This window comes from Neopelma chrysocephalum, unplaced genomic scaffold, assembly GCF_003984885.1.
Source record: "Neopelma chrysocephalum unplaced genomic scaffold, ASM398488v2 Primary Assembly neopelma1_44, whole genome shotgun sequence".
NCBI lineage: Eukaryota > Metazoa > Chordata > Aves > Passeriformes > Pipridae > Neopelma > Neopelma chrysocephalum.
In genome coordinates this window covers 18930770-18948219 of record NW_020897703.1, presented here as the reverse complement: position 1 = coordinate 18948219, position 17450 = coordinate 18930770, and the positions used below count along the sequence as shown (strand labels likewise).

At 47.9% G+C, this 17450-nt stretch overlaps 1 protein-coding gene across 6 annotated transcripts in view; it reads right to left on the bottom strand.

Annotated features, from left to right (window-relative positions):
• Positions 1-566: 566 nt before the first annotated feature.
• The window catches only part of CFAP65 (cilia and flagella associated protein 65), a 32423-nt gene continuing 15539 nt past the window's right edge, over positions 567-17450 (bottom strand). For 3 of the 6 annotated variants that reach the window (XM_027678827.1, XM_027678830.1, XM_027678831.1), the window contains 16 exons: positions 17049-17274; positions 16033-16161; positions 15556-15732; positions 14798-14864; positions 10845-10955; positions 9879-10070; positions 8966-9124; positions 7516-7659; positions 6955-7071; positions 6238-6375; positions 5682-5747; positions 3818-4032; positions 3293-3439; positions 2497-2778; positions 1690-1827; positions 567-936 (listed from right to left, as the gene is read on the bottom strand). In XM_027678827.1, coding sequence (XP_027534628.1) covers positions 894-936; positions 1690-1827; positions 2497-2778; positions 3293-3439; positions 3818-4032; positions 5682-5747; positions 6238-6375; positions 6955-7071; positions 7516-7659; positions 8966-9124; positions 9879-10070; positions 10845-10955; positions 14798-14864; positions 15556-15732; positions 16033-16161; positions 17049-17274 — 2351 coding nt within the window. In that variant the 3' untranslated portion in view covers positions 567-893. Of the gene's footprint in view, positions 1135-1689; positions 1828-2496; positions 2779-3292; positions 3440-3817; positions 4033-5681; positions 5748-6237; positions 6376-6954; positions 7072-7515; positions 7660-8965; positions 9125-9878; positions 10071-10844; positions 10956-14797; positions 14865-15555; positions 15733-16032; positions 16162-17048; positions 17275-17450 lie in introns of all 6 variants that reach the window. The other 3 variants (XR_003533541.1, XM_027678828.1, XM_027678829.1) reach the window with 3 other exon arrangements.

Genomic DNA, 17450 nt, shown 5'->3' with positions numbered 1-17450 from the left:
GTGAGCTGTGGTACCGCCAGGCACAGCAGGCATCTGCCCTCTGCTGAGCAGGGCAAAAGCCCTCCCCAGCTCCTCATGCACAGTCTTCTCTTGGGCTGCAAGTGAAGAAGATGCAGCTCTGGTCTTGGCTGGGTCCTGGCACTGGACAACAGGGCAGGAGAGTTTGGAGGGAAACACCAGCTGCATTCTCACCAGAGCTGGGCAGCTGTGCGATTCCAGCATTGCAGAGCCCATAGCAGGGTTGCAGAAGAGGGGACATGCTGCAAACCAAGCCCCATTGCCTGGCACAGCCATCCTGCAGCCTCTACGTGGGAGCAGCAGCTGGGGCCCAGCATCAGCCTCTGCGCCGGCCGCTGGGATTTCTCACAACTCACACTGCCACCTCCCGGCTGTGACAAACCCGCTCCTTCACTGCGACACCTACTGCAGCCTGACAGACCCCCCAAGCCAGGCCAAGGCTCAAAGCATGCCCTTCCCCAGGTGACAGCCTTGCAGTTTGAGAAGGGAAGACCTTGTCCAGGGTGCTCACAAACCCAGACACACGAATTATGTATGTTACACGCTGGTGTCTGTGTCCGGAGGCCAAGTTGCTTTTATTTGGCTGCTCAGTGCGCTGATGGTGCTGCAGCTGCCTCCTCGGGCTGGTCGCTGTAAGGGGAACCTGGAACAAGGAGGGGAGGAGGATACCTGCGTCCTACTGATGTCCGCAGGGGCTTATCACCTCATTGCCCAGCTGTCAGTCCTTTCTCAGCTACATTTCAAAGCAGATTCCACTCCTTTCCCAGCTGGTACAGACTGGGACAAGTGGTAATTGTCACAGAGGTTTTTCCGTGTGTTCCCTGTAGCACAGAGTTCTTCTCCAATGATGTGGCCAGCCACAGAAAGGAGAGATCTCACGAACTCTGCTGTGGAGTTGTCAGAGGATTCATATTGGAGCTGAGAACATAATCAGTACATACCTCCTCAGAGGCAGCCAGCATGCTGAGCTCAGGTCATGGTTTGGGAGGGTCAGAGTTGCTCTGGACATCACAGGGACAGGATGAAGAATGGAGAGAGCTGATGTGCTTGAAGAGCTCAAGGAGCACAGTACCCAGCAACTATGCTCTGGTGGTTGGGGGTGCCGGATTGGTGACTCTGAAGAAGAGATTGCAGCTCTGGTGATGACATCTCCATCCAACAACCTCCTCCCATCAGCTCTCAATCCCATCTTCCTGCAATTCTGTCCAAGCTGGGGCAAACTCTCATGCTTTGTCCTCAGCCCTAAATCTACTTCTCCCACCAATGGCCATTCCCTCAACCTAACTAGATCCCACACCATCTTGGACTACAAAAGCTTTGCCCCCTTTCTGCTGTCAGAGGCTGTGCTGCCTGCTACTTTGACCCCTTCCTTGTGCTGGGCTCTCCAGTGTGTCAGGCCAGCTGTTCACCCATGGGGCCATGGCCCAGAACTGCATGAGGGTCTCAGGTCCACAGAAAGGATGTGCCATTACCACCTCTGCTCTGTGGCTCAGGACAAGTCAAGAAGGGGCAGTGACTTTGAGAGTGGATTTCCGCCTTTTGCACAGGCAGCCTTGGCATTGATAGGCAGGGATTCAGCTAATCCACAAGGTCTAAAAATGGGCTGTGCTTCAGCCTGACATGTTAAGGACAGGTCCTGTACCCCATCAGAACACAGATATACTCTGCTACCTTCGGGAAGGGCTGGGGGGTAGAGCAATGACCCTGGGCCGGGCTGTCAGCACCACCTCCCCACGACTGGCTTCAATCAGGATGTTCTGCAGTGTGTTTTCCAGCACCAGCTCCACGAGGTTCCCAACAGCCGGCTGCCTAGAGGCACAGAAGTACATGCAGAGGACAGCTATCAGAAAGGAAATAAGGCAGGCTACTTGCTGTGACTCCTCCCAGGAATCATCAGGGACAGCAGTGGAGCACACACTGTTTCCTGTGCACTGAGGCCAATGAACCAAAGACTTGAGCAACGGGTTGCTGACCCTTGTCCTAGCACTGTCACCAGCTGGTGACAGGCCCTGACCTCAGACAGAGCTGGGTGACTGTGGTTTTACTGATTTCTCCCTCTAAGCTGTGCTCTAGCTGGAATTTGTGAATATGCTTGTAACCTGTAGCAGTGCGCAAGGGAGTAGCCACAGTAAATGCAAGGTAGTGAAATACTGCAGTGAAAATAAAAGGTGAAGTAAGCACACACTTCACCCTCATATCTAATACAGCCAGGACTGTCTGAGTGTAAAGCAGACCTCACTCACTACCAGCATCCCGACCCTGCCCAGCCCCAGACACAGCAAACCTTCCCTCTCCACAAACCACGCTCAGCAGAGGGTGGCTAGGTGGGCTAGCATCAACTTCCACTCAGAGAACACAAAACACCCCTGCAGAAATGCTGCAGGGCTGAAGGAGAAATGGATTTCTGGCCAGGCAGTGTGCTGCCATGGCTCTCCTGCCTGTGGAGATCTTGCCTTCTATGTGTGAGCTCTTCCTCACCTACTTATCATCTCCTTCCTCTCACTCAACTGCTTGTGGTGAAGAATCTCCCAAGACTGCAGCAAATCACTGGGAGAGGTTTCCTGACTTATTTCTTTCTTCTCTCCATCCTTCTCAAGGTAAAGATCTGACGAAGCAGAGACCCTGGAGGGGATTGTGGAGCACTGTCTCCTGTCCCGGAGCTTTGCTGATTTTGCAGACCGGAACTGGGAGAAATATGGAATAGGCTGATCCTGGCTTCTTCTCACTGCATCGTGGAACTGGGCGTTCTCCAAGAGGCCTCTGGGAATAGGAAAATAAAGGATGAGTTCCAGCAAATCAGCTATCTGTATGACCCAGAGGATCATTACAAGATAGTACAAATCAGAGGAAAACCCTGACTGATGTCAGTGTTTAGTCTGTCCCTTCTTGCTTTCTGGGGCTCAGGGGGGCAGTGACATTGCCTGAACTAATGAAACTATCTCTGCTTCCCCAGCCCTTGTTCTTTACATCTGTGCAGCTGACAAACCAAACAGGTGTATTCCAATGTAGCCTGTTTCCAAGATCACAGCAGGCAGAGCTCCCTAGTTCTGGGAACCATGGAGAGATGGACTCAGTCCCTGGTTGGGGAGCAAGACCCTGCCTTTGGCTGTCACACCAGGATCCCTGAGTGCATAGTCCTTTGGTGGGTGGATCCCCTGTTATGGTGCAATAAGGGTGCACAGATTCCTCTGGGATTAGCAGAGGCCTGACCATGCTGCATGAATTCTCTGGAGGACAGGGGCTCCAACGCAGGTGAGGGTGAAGCGACACGCACCTGATGACACCTGTGAGTATGTCAGTCACCATCTGCAACTCCTGTTTTGAAGCAGCCGCCAGGGACATACTTTTGGGCTCCATGTCCATCCTGTTTCTGTACCTACTCCAATCCTCAGCACTCTCTGAGGGCTGGGCATTGAAGGGGCTGGGAAAGAAGTTGTTGTTCCATCAGTGGCAGCACTACTGGACCAAACTACCTGCACCATCCTGGCACTGCAGGAGCAATTCAGGCAAGCAGCGAGCAGTGCAGGGAACCAGGCAAGGAGGGGGAGCTGCTGTATTTGTGACAGCAGCAGCGCAGACACTGTCATAAGAGAGGAGCACTGAGCTCTGACAGTATCTCCCCTTCGAGGGAGAGAGAATAACAGGTCATGTCAGCTAACGCTGGGGAAAGCAGAGCACCTCTTATCTAATTCTGAGGCACTGGAGAAGAGCAGAGCAGAGCTCCAAGTTCAGTGCATATCAGAGCATGGGCAGCCCTGGCTCAGAAGAGGAAACCAATCCAAAAAACTCTGTCTCTTACCGGGACAAGAAGTATTTGGGAAACTCCAAAGCAAAGTTCCTGAGAAAGTCCTCAATAGCATGGGACCTGGCTGACATATCAAGGTGTAAGAGCATGGGCTTGGGATGCTCTGGTTTGACCCACACCTGGCTGGTGCCTTTCCCCAACAGCAACCTCCTCTGAAGGGGTCCAGATGGCTGACTGGGCTTAGGGTGGCTTTTAATAGGGGGTAATGTCTGTTGGAAAGAAAGAAATGGCAGGTATATAGTTGATCCTTTGGTCACAGGTAGGCTGGTGTAGGCTTAAGCACAGGCATAAGAACGGAAAGCCCAGCAGCCAGAGCTGCCAGATCCTGGTGTCAAAATGATCTTAGCACCACAGTACTGCTATCAGGCACAAGCAGCCATAGTGAAAATCAGGTCCGTTCCCTCCTCACTGCCTAGTGTGCCTGCCCCAAGTGCCAGCAGGGCTTCAGAGCCTCCCCACTTGGGGCTATTGTACTCCAGTCTATCACTGTGGAACTCTGGAGATCATCTTTGCTCTTCTGAGCACACCAGGAGTGCTGCGTGAGAAGTGGAGTACATGGATGGAATGCATGGGGAAATTGTCCCCCAACCTGGAAGGAAACTAAGAACTGACTCCAGCCACTCTACATGGGCCAACCTGGGGTTGCATTACCAGCAGTCAGTTTGGGGGAAGTTTCTTAGGGCAGTAGGCAAGAAGCCTGGGCCAGAAGGACATTACTGATATCTGGGGAAGCCCTCAGGCATCGCAGGACTTCAATGATCTTTGAGACGTAGCTGTCCCACCTCTGAAAATGAGGCCAGGGGCCTTCACTGCTCCTTACACAGACACAGCAAGTGGTTGCAGGCTCCAAACCGACACTAGGGGTTAAAACTCTAGATGACTAAATTAAATTGTTTTTACTTTTCTGCAGCCATTCTTATGTTCATCCCAAGTGAATGCCTTGATCTGCATCACTGATCACACCTAATAGCACAGGGCAGACAGTCCAAGCTAGAGCCACCCTGAGCTGACCCCTTCACACGGGACAGTGAAGGGCATGCACAGGCACTCCACAGGGTCCCAGGAGCACTGCTACAGCCTGTAGCAGTGAGGTGACACTCCGAAGATAACAAGCCACATCTCCTAGTGACCTCAGTCTTGGCAGGCCCAGCCTGCCCTCAGGTCCCCTAAACCCTTCCACATCTAGGGTTAGCTGGTTCTCCATGAGCCCTGCCATTCCCATAGCATGCCCTGCTGACAGCTATAGGTGCAGCGTGGCTGTGCCTGTGGACCTAGACAGTTCTGCAGAGCATTGACTGGAACCTTGTCTCACACCTTCCCACCACTGCTGGAAGAGCTGTCTTCCAGCAGTGCACACAGTTGTGTAAACTTGAAGGGAAAGAGAGTTGAACCAGGCAAACTGAGCTTTTAAAGCTTTCTACCCACTTAAACCAAGGCAGTTTGTCTTGCAGCTTCTCCTGAGGCACACAGTGGTGAGGGCAAAATCTGCACCACATCCTGCCAGGGTCCTGCTGCTTTCCATTGTATTCCCAGCATGAAACCAGTCCAGGTACCAACTGCCCTGTCTGCATGCATCTTTTTTGCTTACTTGAAACCTTTCCCCCTTTCTCTAGTCATGGGTACACATTTGGTTCCAATTTCAATTCCCATTCACCTCAGCTGGAAAGTTACTGCCCACAGAACACAGCCAGACAGTCTAATTCTTCTGGCTCCTCCAAACAGTCTGTCTCCCAAAGCCTTGAAGCTACAAATCCTGTTGTACTCTCTGTCCAGACTCCCACGCTGTGATATCCAGCATCTGCCTCTTTTCTAAAGCAATCAGTTTGATTCTACTATGGGCAAGACAGGCCTGACTTACCTTGTATTTCCTGATCACAGCTGAGGATTCAGGAAGATTTTCTGTCTCAGCAGAATCTGATAACCTCTAAAAATAAAATAAAATACATATATAAAAAAAGTAAGATAAATTACCATGTAAGAAAGATATGGAGCAGAACAAGACTAGAATTTTTTTTTTTACTTTGTGCCAGCTGAGAGTCAATGATCTCATCCTCCCATTCTTCAGTCAGGCCACATTCTTACTGCTAGCTACACATTTCTCTCCAGTGTTTATTCATGGTTAAAAATCCAAACCCTGGTTTCCACAGCCACTGGCTTTGTTTCTCCTAAGGCTTCTCATGCACTTCCAAATTTCAGATGGTCACTAGCAATTTCAGAATTTGTAAGGCAATTCTTGGCTAGAAACCACAATCTCATTTTCCATGATCCACAGATCAGCTTTGAGGTCTTGAACAGATCAGAGGCTCATATCCTCTCATCAACTTGCCTAGATTTTTTTAAAGAACATTTCTTGTTGACACTGTCTGCTATTTCTGAGCTGAGCTAAGCTGGCGTAAAGTTTTGAGAGCACTTACCACTGCAGGTGACATTGGCTTACTCTTAGTCCCAAGGTCCTTCTCTGTGATGGTGAATTCCACAGCCTGCCGTTCCTTCTCCTTTTGCCACTCCTGCAGGTCCCTCTCATACTGAACCAGGGACTCCTGTATGTATACCTATGAAGGAAACCATGACTGGAAGGAGCAGGGAGCTGCAAATAACACAGTCTCTGGCTCAATTCCATGCCTGTCATCAATTTCTCCCTTTTCAGGAGGTCCCAGAAAGAAGCCCACTGGCTTTCCATGTATTCCAGTGGAAGAAAGAGGAAAGAACAGTGCTATTATAAGACTCATATAGAGAAGAAATATTCTCTTGCCAAAAAAACCCTGGAGAATGTCCAGAGGGAGACTACTGTAAGTCTGTGCCTCCACTAATATTAAAGCAGCAAGACTTGTTTTTTACAGATTTCAAATCTTTGACATCCACTGAAAGCCACTCTCCTTCAAACCATAACTTCATCTCACAAAACCGTATGTTACACAGTTACACCTCATCTAGTGAGCTACATAGAGAGAGAGAGACACTTAAAGCATCAGGAAGGATGAAGCTAAGTGCCTTCAGGAATGAGAAGTGCATAGCAGAGAAGGATTCCTTCAGCTGGAAGCAGCAGGCAGCGGACTGCTGGGGTCAGCCATTTGAGAACCACAATGACATGCCCGGGTAATGGTAATACACAGGTACCTCTTGGGTCTCACCTCACACACCAGATTTGTGCTGCAGGAGGAGGGATTCCCTGTGGGTCCCAGTGTGATGAAGCAGGGGATGCTCTCTCCAGGCTGCACAACCCCTGACTCTGGAGCAATCTGCAACACCTGGGATAGGGGGGGAAAACAAAATAAACCAATACCAAACCCATCCCCAGAGGAGCTGTTTCATGGTTTTGGGACCTTCCTATGTGCCTTCTCTTTGCAGGAAACACACATGTCCTTCTTAGAGGTATGTGGCATGAGAGAGATGCATCTGATACATTCAAAGAATGACCATGGACTTTGCTGGTGGACAGAGTTCTGAGGTTTGTTATCACATCCTGTAGTTCCAGCTTTATGTTACCTCACTTAAGTCTTCAGATTTCCCTTCTGAATTCCTGTCTTTCCCCCTCTCCGAACCCTTGCCTTCACTTTTCTCTGTCTTTTCCTTTCATCAGCTAGTAAAAGCCAATTCTCTAGAACTGAATGTTTTGTTGAAAATGGAGTTGTAAGGTCCTTTCATGACCCAACAGACATGGGCAAGAAGGCTGTAGAGCAAAGAGGACTCACCCTCTTGTCTTTACAGGGGCTTATCTGCCAGGCAAACACAACAGCCTTGCTCTCCGAGATATTGTTGAGAAAGACAAGTCGACTGGCTTTGGTGCAGTCTGGGATATTTCCAAAGCAAATCCTGTGGTGTGACAAGGTGGCTACCTGCAGGAAACAAGGTGAAACCAGAAGGAACAGCAGGGAAGGAAGATGGGATGTGGCCACTGGGGAAGGGCAGTCACGCTGTCATATCTAATTTATCCAGCAATTCATAGATAATATTCACCAGTTGCCTTTACCATGACAACTTAAGGGAGTGTTACATTTCTCCCATCTTTGCTCTGGTTACAATGACTTTACCACAAGAGGACAGCCCTGTTGCAGTGGGACTGGGTAAGCAATGAATAGGACATAACACTGGTGCCGGACAGGAGAGGATCTCAGGAGCACAGAGGACCAGTAAACCGAGGTTCTCTGCAGTACTTGCAACCCAGCCCCTTTCCTACTTGAGCTGACAAACACGCCAGGCACGTTCTTGTGCATAATCCTCATCAACCTGAATGTAAGTTACTAGTACCCTAACGCATCTTGGTACTAGTATGCTACTAGTTTGTCCCGTTCTCCAGGCCCAGTGCAAACTCTAATTAAGTACACTGATCTTTGGAGAAAGAAACTAATGACTTGGTTTCAGACAACAGAGTCTTGTGTCATGGCATCTTCATTGGCAGCCTGAGAGAGGTTTTTAACCAACTTCTCTTTGCTGTATCCAGGAATATAATTGCCCTACAGAAGCCAAAGAGCATATGGAGCTGTCTGGGATCCAAGGAAGGCATGCTAATGTCACAGAGGATGCCTGCAGAATGCCTCTGCTGATGCTGTTTAACGCTGATTCACTATGTTGGGATCTGGGGGTGAGTTTAACAACAGACTGTCCAGGCCGGCAGGCCAGCTCTAGCCAGGCCAGACAAGTTCCTGCTGAACCAGCGGCAGGTCAAACAAGTGCGTTCCTCGGGATGTGCCTGAATTAGTGACCATCCTGCAGTCAGCGTTCAGGTTATGAATCATCTGAGTTTGGCTGTGAAACGGTGGGAGTCAAGCCCTGAAAAGGTATGTAGGAATATGATGGTCTTTTTGTGAATGAATTACCAATGAAAAAGGTGTTGTAGCTGCAAATGAGAAAGGCAGCTGTGATGGGGGTAACTTCTAAGAGAAAATTTGGTACACAAACAAATCCTAAACCCTTTTTAGTTTTAATGACTATGGAAGCAGCAAGCTGGAAGGAAGGCACCATTCAGCTTTTATGAGTTATGCTCTAGACGACCTGCTGAAAGGGAAATGTCTTGTTCAATCTCATGGCAAATGAACTCTCCTGCAACACAGGCTACTGCTAGAACAAACCACGTGCATATTTCAGTCTCTCTCACACATTTCTGGACTGATCATATTGCTCATATCACACACTTGGACTTACCTGTCCAGGCACAATTAGCTTGTTAGAACCTGGAAAGATTGAAGGAGACAAAGCTTTGCTGGATGTGGTAGCCTCTCCTACAGCATTTGGATTGTAGCCTACTCCCTGGAAAGTGATCAGGGCCGATTCACCCCCCTGGATGTGGATGGGAACATCAACCTGCCTTGGACAAGATAAGAGTTTTAAGTCCAGAGTAATTTTTGGTAGAGATGTGCAATAAGCTAGCACACTTGCTAATGAATTGGTCTAAAATACACCACATGCACGGAAGAAGAGAAATCTAGCCTCTTTTTCAGGCCTTGACCTTTCCTGCTAGCCCAGGAAAGCTGTTAAAGTAGTCAGTTAGCCAGTTGCAGCATGAGATGGTCAGAGACTCCCTCTTGGAGCAAAAGTTGGAGTTTTAAAATTAAATTTATTTATTTTTCCATGCATCCACCACAGAGTGAGGCAATAAGTAGTGCTCCACCTCTGGCCCCGCCTGCTTGCTGCAGCCCAGGACAGAGGCCTTTGGGAAGGCTGTTGCCAGAGGTCTGCAGCAGCATGTGCTGCAATGATAAAAGACACTGACTTCAGTCTCTTTGGTGTGACTTTTTGGAGGCCAACAATGAACCACAAATCTGAACAGCTACTGTTTGATATTCCCAGTTACTGTTTGATCCTTGAAATATATAGATTGGGATGACTCTGGTTGTGAAAGAAATCTGTTCTTGGGAAGAAGAAACTTATGATATAACAATTTATTTGCTCCATTTCTTGATCAGACCAGCCGCTCACTTGATCTGAAGACTGCATCTTGGAGGAATGGAGCTCAGTTCAGCTGTAGCATGACATGAACCAACCATCAGTAAGAAACCTAAAGAATTTTAGGTCAACAGAAAGAATCTGTTTCTGGTAGTCATGAGGAGGATCTTACCAAGTACGTTTTAGCTTCCAGTGGTGAGAAGATCCACTCAATGTGGCCTGTTTTGCCAGGGGGGATTTCTCCTCTAGGAGTTAGGCAGACAAACACAGGATGCTGAAAATTCTCCTCCTGTATCCTCATGAGGTTGTCAAGCTGAACCTCAAACATCACAGGCATGGAGCTACCATTGTAGAGTTCATAAATCTGAAATGAGTCAGAAAGAGCTGTCCTTAGTATACCACGTGTGAGTTAAACCAGTTAACACTTCCCCAGAGGACTTGGATAACCATTATTAATTAATTAGTCAGCTTGTCTCCTAAGAACGAGGAGACCGTATAGTGTCAAGATTTATCACTGAGGCTCTGATAGGAAACTGTGCTGAAAGTTTATCACCACACATGTACATTGATAACCACTGTGTATCTCCAAATGGTGCCTTGCAAATTCACATTAGGAGAAAATTAATACAAATTAGCTAAAGGGATCACCGTAAAGCAGATTACTTAAAATGCAAAACCACTCATATTAAAGTGATCTTAATTCAATTCAGACATATTAATTTCTCAAGTAAATTAGGCAGAACAGAAACAAAGCTGCCTTTTTGCTGAATAAGAGTTTAAGGAAGTTAAATTAATTTACCAAAAAACTAATTAGAATTTATTTCCAGAGTACCTGGAGCAGGTAGGCAAGTTTTCACTCAGAGACAATACAAGAGAATAAGGGAGCAGCCCAACATGCCCCATAATTATTCTGACTAGAGTGAACACCAAATCTTGTCAAACTGGAGATGGTGAGTACTTTCCCTGCTACCATTTCCAGACTCTGCCTAGGACTAGTCTCAAAGTTCTGCTGTAATACTTTTTCCTGTGGAGGACATTCCATTTCTTTAGAATTGCCTCAGGCACTGCCTGTCCTTGGGACACAGTAGCACTAGCTCCTTCCCTAACTTGCTGGTGGGTTTGGCTCCAAGATGCTCACCTGTGTGGGGGGGTGGGAGCCTCCAACAGCAATGGGTGTGAAAAGGTGCTTAGTGGACGCAAAATGAGCATACTGCTGGTCACGTTCCACTGTCACGCCAATGAAGGTCAGCTACAGTGGAAAGAAATGCAGTCACTTTCTCACAGGGCCTCGCACCCATCACTAACACAAGGATTCTGAAGTACTTAGCAAGCTGAAGGCAGCATGGTTACAGACTTAAATTGGTAATACCAGGATAGCGGGTCCTAAGAAAAAAAACAAGGAGATGGAGAACCTACTCAACTGTTAACTTTTCTCTGAAAGGTTCCCCCCTTGTTTCAGAAAGAACATTCTTTTGTCTCTGTCAGGCACCAGCATCAGTGCTTCTCTGTGCAAGTGTATGGTGGAAATTCTCCATGAATTAAAGTGTCTAGGCTGTACATAGGAGAGTGTGCAGCTGTGACAGCCAAACCCTTTTGAAAGACATGATTTTAGGTAAGTAATGGCCTTCTCTTGGAAAGGACCATCTGGATGTCCTCACTACAAAGGACATCCGCTCCACGAATGTGTCTAACAGTCCGAAAGCTGCAAGAAGATCCCAGTTGAACTTTATGTGCTCAAATAATGACCAACAGTATTTTGTCAGCAAAGCAGCCACCAGGCACTCCAAGTAACATGGAGAGATTTACAGAGCTATTTCATAGAAGGGATTCTACATTCACTCAGGATCCTGCATTTTGAGAAAACTGCAATCAGGCTGAAGATGAGCCATGATGCAGGATTTCCTGCACAATCACCCCAACGCTCCTTTGAGCTGTCTCCCTTGGGGTACAGTCTGCAAAGCAGTCACAGAGTTAGTAATGTCTCTGCATGGGCCAGTGGGAGCTGAGTTGCTGCAATTCACAGTAAGTTAAACCTGAAGCACAGCTATTTTTCAAGTGCATGTGCAGAAAACAGAGAGGATGTTTGCAATGGCAGGTGGATGCCTTAGACAGACACTTGAAGGAGATACTCTATCACCTACTTAAAAAGGAGCAGAGAATGACAATTCCTTCAAAACAACCCATTCTGGTTCAGTTCCATAAGCAAAGTGAGGAAGGAGAGAGGACTAGAAATACAATGCTAAAAAGGTCCCTCATGGGATCTTTTCAAAGCACTACATGAGCATTCAGCCTCCTGAGGGCCACAATATGCCAGATAAAATGATAACAGGAGCAGGACATAAGCTGACACTTTCAAACTTCAAGGGTAAAAGGGACAGGAAACTTTGTGAGCTTTGTGAGTGAAGCACACATTTATATTCCTTCAGTCAAAAAAACACCTTGAATTCCAACAGACCACAAATGCCCAGGAAAAACTGTAATTAGTTTCCATTTGAGACAGGATGTGACATTTACAGGACTATCAGTTAAAGGGAGATAGATGGATAAACGTGAAGACCTGCTGCAATCAATTCTGCTTCCAGAGTGCATAGACTTCATCCCACAGTGAAGACTTACAGTATAAGAGGGATGCAAATTCCCTAGAGAGGAGAGCTGCCTGGAAAACGTGCTGCAGGTGATAACATATCACAATACCTAATTAACAGCTAAGAAGTGAAGTGCAAACACTTCCAGTTTATGAAACCTCTGTGCTCAGGGATTCTCCTTCTCCAGCCCTTCTCTCCAGGGAGTTCTGCAAACTGGCTTCATCCTGCAACACCCGCACCTGGCTGGGCTTTTCCTACTGAAACTGCTAAGAGCTGCAGATTCTGCCTGGCCAAGCGATTCTGGAGCTCTGAGAACAAGGTCACAGCTACACTCTTACAGGCAATGGGGCAAAGGACAGCCTGTGAGAGCATTAGGTGGTGGGAGGCCACGTTACCCTACTGCACAAGGAATTGGGTAACACACAAGTCCCACAGAAGTCTCCTCCAGTAGCCAGAAGAAAATGCCAATGGAAAATCAGTTTGGGTTCTTCAGAGCACCTATAAATCCAGTCACCACAAGACTGAAAGAAGGCCACCGAATGGGAAGGAGTAATGGAGAGGGAGCTTCTCGTGAAAATGCAGTAGACAGGCTCTGTTGGGGAAACAGAGTGGAAGGAATCTATCCACATGAGCAGAGTAATCACAGAAGTGAATTTAGGCCCCTCCCCAAAAACAGGCATTGGCTTGCAGCTGGCTAACAACACTGCTCCTAGGCCAAGTAATTTGGAATTTGACAGAATAACCAAGCAATACCTCAGCTCAGTGGTCTTGTCCTCTGCTTATTGTTTCTGAAATTTCCAAAACTTAACTTCTGGGGTGACATTACAGCATTTGCTTCCCTTAAGGTTAGCCTATATTCTACACATTTCACCAGATTCTCAGGTGAGGATTTGCTCCACCCTGGCATGTGAGCACCCTTAGGACAGTCTCTGCCACGGGGGCTGCCAGCTCTGTGCACTTCATGCCATGAGTGAAAGAAAAGAAGGTACACTGTGCTCAGCCCCTCAGCTGCCCTCTCTGCAGAAGGAGAAGCCTCTTCCACTCCTACTTTCTGATATCAGTAGTTCAGTACTGGCACTGCATCACTGCAGGTTGCAACTACCTGCCCTGCTCCATGTTTCTGGACTGGCCTCTGCAGCTCCTATTGCCAGAGCTCAAATGCACCCAGGAATCTTTTCATCCTCAGGGCCTCCTATGCTTTCTCAGCCCCTTCTGCAGTGACAGCATGAGGCAGAGTGGTGGCCTCTGGTAGCCATCAAAGCCACTGGCTATGTGGCAAGAAAGGATGCATGCCCTATAGGCTTCTGGTGCTCCAAAGCCTACTCCCTCACTGGCCAGCTGGTGAAATGCTCACAGTCACTCTCAGGATTGTGCCAGGCAGGCAGAGCACAGGGAGCCTGTCCAAGGGCTTTGAGGGAAGGCACAGTTAAGCCACTGTTTGAACAGCTTGGTCAAAGGGTTGGATTTTCAGCTGACAACAGTCCTGAAAGAAAAGAAAAATAAAAGAGATGCGTGAACACAATGGTCCCATAGGAAACTTCAGAGACAGACAGGAAGGCTCAGCCGGGCATGAGCTGTGCCCGGCAGAGCACAAGGTGACTTTGACTCTAACTGACAGTTTTAGAGAGGGGGAGAGAGAGAGAAATTAGTTTCAAGCCTGAGGAAATGCTCAGGAAAAACACACCATAGATCAGCTCTGGGATGCTTTAGGAAGCAATGAAGCAGGAAGAATGAGTAAGAATCTCCTCTATCATTGGCAGGAGAAATAAGTGGGTGGACAAAGGCTGCAGCCAACCAGGAACCCAGGGAGTACCTTCTGGGCTTGGGGACGCAGCTGCTTCTGTACCTCCAGAACTGGAGGATGCTCTGCCACCCTGTGCTTCCCCAAACTGCAGTCAGTGCAGGTGGTATTTTTGGAGGAAAGCACATTCCAGGGGGCTTTGAACAGCTTAGAAGAGTTGATGAGATGGAGAGATTCAAGAAAGCTGCATATAAGAGAAGTAGGATGGTTGAAGATCTGAACTTCAGGAAGATTGCATGGAAAAACTTATGGTGAAGCAGATGAAATGAGGGGAAGCACGCACAGAAATCCTGGCCATGAGTTACACTAGAGTGTAGAAAACATGCAGGGACTGTAAAACCTGGGGAGGCTGTTTTGGACTTGGAGTTCCCTTGAAGGAAGAAGCAATTCTGCACTAACACCACTAATAAAGTACAAAGGTTAATAATAAATAATATTCCTCTTGCTGAGAAAACCAGTAGATGCGACATCCAAGGGTCATTTTGTCAGTGCATTGCCCACATCACACTGTGCTGGCACCACAAGTTTGTCAGAACGTTGGTTTTATGTCTCTGCTTGGCCCTCTGTTACTGCCTGGCTAATGCAAATTCCAGGGGAAGGCCACAGTCCCTGTACACCATGCAGCTTCTGGGGAAAACACCTCTTAAATCGGTTCCTACCTGTTGTTGTTCTGCAAATGGAAGGAAGTGACACCTGCTATCTTACCAGAATCTCATGGCCATAGGAAACCTTCAGCAGGACGGGGAGGCGATCAATGCCAATGAAATCATGTCTAGCAGTGAAAGAGGAGAGAGACGAAAACATTAGAAACCAACCTTGTGCCCATGGTGATAGAATCAGGGTCACACGGAACATTAGAGACAATTCACTTCCCAGCTAAAGAGTCACTGTTGCATAAGATCCCCAGGGAGGCGGGGATGGGAGGTGGTGGTGGGAGAACATTCGTGTTTGGGCAGGAATGAGTGATACAGTGTTGATTTTAGTCACACACCTATTTAGGAACCCAAGTTTCTAGGCCAACAAAATGCCAGTGCTTCTCAAATATGGTCTGCTGTGAAAGGAGTGTTCACTTTTCTTCATATCCTCTACAGGCACACAAGGGCTAGCAGCTCTAGTTGAGGACAAAAATATGACTATAACTGCATAATCAAAATCACAGGAAGTGCAGCATCTTGTTCATCTCCTCAACTGTCAGATCAAGGTAGACAAGTGTCCCCAGCATGTCACACTAAATGCCTTTTGCACTGCAGTGTTAAAGGACATTAAAACATTCCCCTGGGGAAGACAAACTCTGTGGAGTCCAGAAACTGGACATGCTCAGGAACCTTTTACTTGCCCATTCTCTGCTGAGTAAGGGACATGTGAAGGGAAAGGATCTGGCATGGAAACACAGGGGACTGATGGCATGTGCTGTTCTGGCACACTGCACAAGGCTCTGAAGTACAGGTAGTTGTCATCGTCACCTGTGTGAGAGCTGGACAGATTTCTCCTGTCCTGGAAGAAGTGTTCCTGACTTTGGGGAAACACTGAAGAGCTGGTTATCCTGAATTCTCATCTGGTGCAGCTCCTGAGGGCTAAACTCAATATTCTCTGCCCAAAGCTCCATGTCCATCTTCTGATCAGAAGGAAACAAGAAGGCCCTAGGGAACCAATCAGCTGATCAGCAACAAGGACATGACACTTCCCCAGGCCCATGGTCAGCACATTCAGTCCAGCCAGGCTTAGCTGGGGGACACATCACATTTCACCAGGTCCCTCCAGCTCTCTGCTTGCTTCCCCACCCAGACCCACCAAATAGATCTCAGTTGCAGCTCCATAACACAGGCTGCACCCACAAACCCCACCCTATTAATTTGCAAACATCTCACAGCCCTGTGAGCACTTCCAGACACCCAAACAGACCCCAAAAAGAAGGCTGAGCTCCAGTGAGCATTGCTTACCAGTCCACAGGCACCACACCCTTGTTCTCCAGCAGAAGCATCACAAGGGCAGGCTCTGAGCCTACAGGGGCAGACCCAAAGTTGAAATCCAGCAGAAGAGGAGTATACACTGGAGGGATCAAGCATGTGCTGGTCGCAACAGAGAAAGAAGAGATTAAATTGAAACAGGAGGAAGGGTCAGCAGGGCATGACAGGGGAAGATGATTCTACACTGGCTCTTTTCCTTATAATTCTTATCTGACCTTACACTCTTGGCCCTTTGGGGAGAAGAGATGCTGGGCATAAGGCAGGCCTTCTGACTTTCTAAAAGAAATCTTTCATATATGCCCAATTAGAGTGAGTTGCATCAGAGAGTCCAGCTTAGCTGAAGTCTCTCTTCAGCTCCTCAGTACAACAAAGTCACTGACATACTGGAGCAGGTCCAGTGGAGGGCTACCAAGATGGCTGAGAGCTGGAGCACATTGGCCAGGCTGAATAGGGCTCTGAGCAACTTGGTCTAGTGGAAGGTGTCCCTGTCCATGGCAGGGGGGTGGAACTAGATGATCTTTAAGGCCCCTTCCAACCCAAACCATTCTATGATTACTTACAAGGAGCAACTAAGAGACCTGGGTTTGTTCAGCCTTATGAAGCAAGGGCTCAGGGACAGCAACTGCACAAGATAATCCGATCAGATACCAGGAAAAAAGCTTTTACCATGGAAGTGGTTAAATAGGTGCTAACAGTCATTTCTTTGTCCTCAGAGATGTTCAGCTTTGTACTGAACAAGGTCCCGGGAAACCTGACCTATACGTCCCTGCTCTGAGCATGGGTTTAGACCAGAGACTTTTAGAGGTCCACTGCAATTAAATTATTCTTTGTTTTGGTGGCTTCTTTCAAGGGTGGGTAAGCAGAGAAGTGAAGGTGAGCAAATGCCTGTAGCACCTAGGATGAGCTGCAACACATGCCAACGGCCACAGCATTTCTGTCTGGCTCGTGCAAGAGACTCAAAGATCCTCTAAGCCATTTCCTCATCTCACCTGTGCCTTGTGGGAACTCTGTAGGTGAGCTCGCCGGGAGTTGGGTCTCGCTCCAAGTATTCATTCAGTGTGTCCAAGGAGAAGAGTTTCCAGAGGTGCAACTTGCTGATATTATTGGCACTTCCTGCTGAACAGGCATCTGTGACGCACAAAGTTGGGTAGATGCCCGTTGCTACAATGCAGCAGAGGGGCTGCTGCTCCTCTTTTGTGCTTGCATGATCTGTAGCTTGGGAGAGAAAGAAATATCAAAAAGTAGTCATGCACCATTAAGGGGAAGCTGCCCGGGTCCTTTTGCCTGCAGCAAAGGGCAATGAGACCCTACCAAGACCAGAGAAAGAAAGAGAGAAAGAGAGAAAAAGAGAGAAAGAGAGAAAGAGAGAAAGAGAGAAAGAGAGAAAGAGA